Here is a 7638-nt window from a genome sequence, read left to right on the forward strand (position 1 = left end):
TTTGTCCCATCTCTTCCTAAAGCAGAGCTTGGCATGGCTGTCCAGATAGATTATCGTCTCGTCTGTGAACACCACGTCGTCGAAAGTCTCCCCCAGTAACTTCACCCGCTGACACCACTCCAGTCGTCTATCACGATTGGCTGGCCGAATTACCTGTGTTTTATATGTATATTAGTTGGGAATTTCGGGCAATGCCGCGGACAATTTTTTCTTGTACATTTGGTACGACAATAGCCGTGACACAAGGTTACACGAATGAACTGGGGTGTGTTTCTGCAGTTTTAAATGCCTGAAGTATAAAATAGTGATTCAAATTTGCTAATGTGGGATATTATGTGCCATGTGTCAATATCATACAGATTGCCTTATTCAGAATATTTCTAGTTTTGCCGCCCCAAAATTGCATTAGGTGCCTTTAAACTCCAGATATTGCTAAAAAAATGTACATTTAACTCAGCGCTTACCATAAAATTCAAAACTCGAATTTTGGAGTTATAATAAGGAGTAAGAGAGGGCATTTTATCGCCCTTTTGTTAAAAACAAACATATTTAAATTCGTTGACCCAGCAGCCATTGTATTTGCTACATGTGCACGAGAGTTTATGTAAATATTGCCCAATAAATGTAGTGAACATAAAGTCTTTATGTACAGGTCCAGTCAGGACAGATGTAACGTTAGATATCGCTACAATGGGACACAACATTGCACAAAGAATACTCTTGGTGACTTGGTCCTTATGTTATAAGCCACAATGTTGATTTAATACTGACCTGGCAGTACTTTGCAGCACTTTTCACCCACCCAATCCTGTAGCGACACTTCTTGATGGTCGAGACGGACACAGACAGACCATACCTATGCAAAGGAACACTTGTCAGTCCAAATTGCGTGACAGTTAAAAAGAAATTAAAAAAAAAAGAACGTTCCATACCAATCCGATGAAAATATTTTTTTAAACGACGTACCTATCAACCAGCATTCTCTGTAGGTCCCTGGCCGTCAGTTCATCATTCTTCTTCAATGAATCGTCGATAAAATTCTGATGCTCCACCTGAAGCGCTGCTATTCCACTGCGTCCTGGCCTAGGGTACACAATTGCTCCAGTTGCGGCAATCCTTTTTTTTATTTTGCTAACTGTTTGCCGGCAACCAGCCAAACCCTCCTTATGTAAAATCCTCTCAATCTCGTTCGGCCCTACACCCTGATTGAGAAGAGTTATCACGCGGAAAATGGACACAGGCGGGAGACCCTGTGGCATGGCGTGGCTGATTTTGTAACTACTCAAACTAAACTAAACTTGACAAAGAAGACATCCTAAGCCATGTCGCTTGGGCTTGGTGGCATATTGTTGCAACCGCATGCTTTGATGCTAAGAGTCTGCATGCTTTGATGCTAAGAGTAACAATGCCATATTGATTGCTGAATGTGCCCCCCACCTGTTAGACAAGTTTTGGCGAATTTTTAATGTTTACCGACCAAGCTGTTAATTGTTCCATGTTAGAGTCGGTGGCTTTTTTAAGTTTGCCGACATCTTCACACCTTGCTAGCCAAGCTTCCATATCGGCCCCCACTCGCACACGCTGTTCAACATAACAAAAGATTACTTCCACATTCGAGTATACTGTCTTTTGTAATGAGTCGGCATAAATGGAAGGACTTAGCCACCGTCTCACACAAGCTGTCAGTATGGCACGACCGTCACGTCTGTCTGAGTCAGCTGCCGTTAAAAGCATAATTCTCCTCTGGTTTCCTGACGAGAAAACGTGGGCCGATTGCCCTACCAAGCGAGTTATCCCTGTCGAGCACAGGGGAAACCTGAAGAAGGGGGGCTGGACGCCGGTGGTTTTCGACGGGAAGCCAACGAAGGGATACATCGTGGAATATTCTGGTATGTATTCGAGTTGGTTGCTATCTGAAAAGTCTCCGAGGTTTATGCACGCGCATCGACGCTGTTTGTTCATATTTCTTCTTGTATCCTTGATATTGTAAAGTCAAGTATACTCCTGTCATGTTGATTGAAAAATTGAAATTATATAATTTTCTGGTTCCGAAATAAGTTGAATCACGCAGGCAGAAAAAGTAGTGTATTTCGCAATTGTTTCAACCGTTGCTATCCGCTTAATGCTCCAACCTCATTTTATATGTTTTTTTTTATTTTAGATGACAAAGATGTAGTCATGAATGCCATTATCAAAATTGATAATGAGGACTACATGTCGACATTACCGAGATCGGAGCAAGATGCAGTTGGAGACTTGGAAGTACGGCCACAGATCGCCCACCCGACAAGCGCCGAAGTCCCCCCAGTCGCCGAAGTCCCCCCAGCCCCAGTCGCCGAAGTCCCCCAAAACGAGCAGACCGACCAGCAAGGAAAACAGAAGACAAAAAAAGGAGGGAAAAGGAAGCAACCCGAAGGGGACTCCTCCACCAAACCCAAAAAGAAGAAACAGGCAGTGCCTAGGAACACGGTAGGAATTGACCCTCTCTTCTAACGGTGTTTTCATATTTGATGGAGCTCTGTGTAGGCTAAATTGCATGGTTGTAACCTTTATTTTCACGCCGTGCTTCCTATGCGCTTTTATTCTTGAACCTCCTTGGCCAAACAGTGCCCCAACTTTGAACGGTCCTTCTTTTTATTTTTGCTCCCTTCAGTTGTTTGTAATGAGTTTAGAATTAGAAACAAGGAGTGGATTCTAGAACATTGTAGCCTTCTTTTGATCTCGTGTTGCAACGGGAAAGCCATTACAAGTCACACCGGCTACGTGAATCCCCGTTAGATGTTAACGTACTTGTCTGTTGTTTTTTTACCACAAATTTTACTCATTACAAGCAAATATGCTTTACAGAGAGCTGGCCACCACGCCTTGATTGACGTCACCGGTGCCACCCCGTGCATAGTCCCAATGAACCAGATTGAGGGGTGGAAGACGGTGGACCTGTTGCAGGATGTAGAATTCAAGTTCTCCAACAGCAAGAGGCGGGGAAAATTGATCATGACATCAGGTAAACACAAATCTTTTTTGTACTTTGGGAGAGTAATTTGTGGTAGAAAACGGTTTAATTTTCTATGGTACAATTTTCTATGGTGTTGTCATATTACAAGACCTTGACACATTCAACCGGTTTTTCTAGTTTGTGTTGTTTCAGGTTTACTCCAAAACAATAGAACAGAACAGTCATGTTTCTTTCATTACCTGATTTTTGTTGTTTCAGTATCGCAAGAGACCCCCCCCCCCAACGGAATATACACAAATATACTAGTATCACCTATTGACACCTACCATTATTTTTTTTTAGAAACTGGGGACGTCCTCTCATACATGCGGGACAAAATCATGGAGGGGAAGGAGAACCTGCAACCAGCAGGGAAAGAATCGACCCCAAAGAAAAGCGGCAATAAGCAGGTGTGTTTCCGTTACTAACTCCACTTTTGCACCCGTGAGGAAATACCAATTTTTATTTACAAAGATTATCTTTGCTGTTCCTACCAAATATTCTTGCTGCAACGATATGTCTGCAAAGCCTAACGTTTGATGATATATGGGTTTTCACTCCATTTGAAAGCATAATTGTTAAGATTGTTATTATATTTAATTTACATGAAGAATCCATCTGAGATATACAAGGCTCTCTTTTTTAATTAGTGTCTCCTTTTCCACGTGCCTTTTTAGGCTGCAAGGCGTCTACACCGCACAGCTACACCAGCATATGTGCAGATGGCTCCTGGGGAAACCAACTGTTCAGGTGGGGCATCAGCCAGTGCCCTCCGTGACCACACTAACATCATAACTTTAACCCCTCCTAGAGTAACACAGACTCAACCAACTCCGTCGCTTACTTCAACTCCTGTTGTAACACAGACTGAACCCACTCATCCTCCAACTCCTGTTGTAACACAGACTGAACCCACTCATCCCCCAACTCCTGTTGTAACACAGACTGAACCCACTCATCCTCCTAATCCAACTCCTGTTGTAACACAGACTGAACCCACTCATCCTCCTAATCCAACTCCTGTTGTAACACAGACTGAACCCACTTCGTTTCCTCAGACTTCTGAGCTTGACTCTGAGCTTTTTCGACATTTTCGATTTTGCTGATAACAGCTCTAATGAAGTTGCAGGGCTACCTTCTTTCTCCATTCCAACCCTCACTCCCGACCTTAACACACTGATCTACGGTACTAACCAGGCGGACGTCCCTCCAGAACAGTTGGCTCGTCAAAGCTTTCAGCTTATGCAACACGTTGCGCAACAAGTGGAGCAGCAGTGGATCCTTCTGGCCACCCTGATGCCGCCCGGAAGCCAGTCCGGCCGTCAGCCAGGCAGCCAGCCCAGCAGCAAGTCCAGTAGCCAGCCCAGCAGCAAGTCCAGCCGCCAGCCCAGCAGCCAGCCCAGGAAGGGAAATGGCACAAGAATTAAGTGGAAGAAGCCAGGTGAAGAGCTAAGTGAGTTGACTGGCCCCACTATTTTGGGTCTTATGAAAAAAAGCCATGGCTATGCCCATTTTTCCGCAAACTGTGCAAAGTTGCTGTTTTCTGGGCCAGAACTGGTCAGCCGGAACGTAAGGGGGGTAGCAGGCAGTCCTGGCCTAGATGAGGGCAAGATAGACTTGATCAAGTCATACATAGAGCTACACTACAAGGTTGACATAGAGGATGTGTGGGGCGAATGTAGGAACCGTATCAATGGATGGGGTCGGTATCTCAAGATAAATGGTGTTCCGAGTGAAGAGTCATACCAGCAGCAATCCAGATAAATTGTAGAAGTTTGAATAGACCCATTTCGAGTGTTGTTATGAAACAACTGAGCATAGTTCGTTGTCTGCACGATGTTGCTCAATGTAGTGTGTATGGTTTTACATTTTGCGTAAAATCTTAACTTGCTGCTATTACTAGTAGTTGACAAAGCATGAAAAATGTTTGTACATGTATATGCATATCTGTAAGTCTCTTCAGCATTTTTGCAACGTGTTCAGGTTCACAGTGTGAATATTATCGGTATATGGTTTTACATTTTGCATAAAATCTTGCTGCTATTAGTTGACAAAGTATGAAAAATGTTTGTACATGTATATGCATATCTGTAAGTCTCCTCAGCATTTTTGCAACATGTTCAGGTTTACAGTGTGAATTATCGGAATGCCACACAATTACAAAGGAAAATCCATTGTTGTATCCAATATGTCGTCAACTCGTAATAATTTTTTTGAATAAAGTTTCGACATTCTGAGATCGTCAGTGCGTTGTTTGTCTTTGTGTAATACCAATACGGTGCTCGTTTCTAATACCCCCCCCCCCATCTCATCGGGACGATAGAGTCATTCCGGACTATCGTATAATTAAGAGTTTTTAAGACTAAAAATGGCGCCCCTAAAAAATGGTGACTGAATATTCGTATTAAATTTCAAAAATGCCGTGGTGATTTTTGGGATGTTTTTTTTGGAAGTTCGAAGTCCAGGAGACGAAACTTAATGGCTTTAAAATGTGCAGTGAGATGACCCCTGTAACGAAAGAAAACACGATGTCAGCTTCAACACATCTCCATAATATAACCATACGTCCCACCAAAGGCCACCAAATAACGTCATAGTAGTAATGCCAATATGTTTTTTACATTGTGTGTGAAACGTTGCTACTTGTGAGAAATACCGAGGTGTCCGTCGCCTTCAAACATACATGGAGATTGCGACAGTAGCTAACATAAACAGCAAGTTGTACCACACTTGGTTGAACCAAGGACATTATACAGAACCTACCTGTCTCGTATTTGTTGAACAGTTAGCTGTTGACAAACTTGCGCTGTTCGTGGGCGTTCCTATAGGAGCACACCGGCAGGAATTCATCGTAGAACTACAAATGTAGCGTCTTTAATATATCAGTTCCCACGTACTTTTTTCCCCACAAGGGGGATCGAGGGTTTACCACGCCCACCGAGGAAACTGAACGCACATTAAAGGGAAGCCGCTGGCTTGGCGCCATGGCGCGCCAAACCACAACATAACAAACAAAGCACAATGTCTCGTGTTCGGTTCACGTAAATTGGCCATTGTTTAAATATAAATTTCGTGTGCTGACGCCTACAAATGTATCTCCTGAAATACAGCGACGTATTTTTTCATGTCCGCGCTAGCCGCCATTCCAGATCAGAGATTCTCATTAATATGCAAGCAGCTACGCTCTGATTGGTTCACCTTAGATGACCTGCGCTCTGATTGGCTAGAACGAAGCCGAGTGCATGCTGGGGCGCCCTTCCACGCGCGAAGTGCAGAGAGCTCGATCTCGAGATTGCCACATTTACGCTGGTTTCTACCTTATTTCTACGACTAATTAGCAACATCCTGGTGACGAAATGTGTACTCAAAAGAAATTTCGGGAAAACATATACGTACATGTGGATTTGTGGTGCCTTTGGCGTAATTTTGTTGGTCACATACAACGTAATGTAACACGGAAGTGCACGGAGTCGGAGTCGCAGCACGGCTTTCCGTCCCACTCTAAACAAAACTCCAAGGACATAACAAAACTCCCCAAAACTGGTCAATAAGTAGCCATAAAATGCTTGTGGGCACGTCTAAATATGCTGCCTTTTTTCGAGTGTTATAGGAATTTTTCGCGGTGTTTTTTGCACATCCCTAACGTTACCTCACGCCCGCCGCCTATTATGCACGGCGGACCGGGGCAGTTTAATATAACTTCAGATCATCTAGGATCGCATATTCGGTCGTAAAATAAGTTAACAAACAGAGAAAAACAGCAAAATAAAGTTGACAAACTATAGAAACGCTTGCCTGGGCAACAGTGACAAAACAAAATGTCGATCTAATTGATGCGCCGGTGATCGTTAAAACGTTTTAAACGTTACAATATAGAAAAATGCAGGCTAGATCAACGTTCCTTCCGCTGTTCCAGCGGTGTGTATCGGTAATTTCCCGCCCCGCATGAGGTAAATTAGTACTCCTCCCACTATTCCTATGATGTTACCGCGCCTGCATATGAATGGAGAAGTCTAACGGAAAAGAAACGCGTTACTTTCGGAAAAGTAACGGAAAACTTTCGGAAAAGTAACCAGTTAATAACGGAAAACTAACGGGAAAAAAACGGAAAAGTAACGGCCGTTAGGGTAACTATAACGCGAACGGTACTGTACTCTGTTGCAAGGGAGATACAAAATTGTATGGCTCAGACCCAAATAGAACTTAGCAATGAAGGAGAAAAAGACACTTATGAGACATGGCATACACACAAACTAAATTATGATTTGTTTATTTATTTGTATAATCATTTAATATTGAGTTGTTAATTATATTGTATTGAATTGTATTGTTAATTTTTTTACTTATCAGCTGCGACCACCCTCATTCACTCGACCTTGTTAAAAAGCGGCCAATTGCAAGTCGTCTAAACAAGCCATTGATTCTAAATGAAAGCTATCAATGACTTCGCTTGATAATGTCTTACATGTAGGTTGAATTATTATGCCATGTAGCAATAGTTGAGAAAATGAAAAATCACCAAAAGATACAAACTGTACTTCAGCTTTAGATATTGTGTTACCTTGCAATTTGCATACATGAGTTACAATGTATATGTATGTTTAATCTGAAATGCTTGAGATTTTTTGTGGGTTGGCTTTAAT

At 42.7% G+C, this 7638-nt stretch overlaps 1 protein-coding gene across 1 annotated transcript; it reads left to right on the forward strand.

The window, feature by feature from the left end:
• The first annotated feature begins 1559 nt into the window (after positions 1 to 1559).
• LOC109485431 (arginine-glutamic acid dipeptide repeats protein-like) lies at positions 1560 to 5350 on the forward strand. The gene is made up of 5 exons (XM_019789040.1): positions 1560 to 1889; positions 2162 to 2469; positions 2848 to 3004; positions 3299 to 3405; positions 3673 to 5350. Exons 1-5 carry the CDS (start codon positions 1649 to 1651, stop codon positions 4099 to 4101), a joined length of 1242 nt encoding a protein of 413 aa, XP_019644599.1. The 5' UTR covers positions 1560 to 1648; the 3' UTR covers positions 4102 to 5350.
• The last annotated feature ends 2288 nt before the right edge of the window (positions 5351 to 7638 follow it).

This window comes from Branchiostoma belcheri, unplaced genomic scaffold (genome assembly GCF_001625305.1).
Source record: "Branchiostoma belcheri isolate BF01 breed outbred unplaced genomic scaffold, Haploidv18h27 scaffold750, whole genome shotgun sequence".
NCBI lineage: Eukaryota > Metazoa > Chordata > Leptocardii > Amphioxiformes > Branchiostomatidae > Branchiostoma > Branchiostoma belcheri.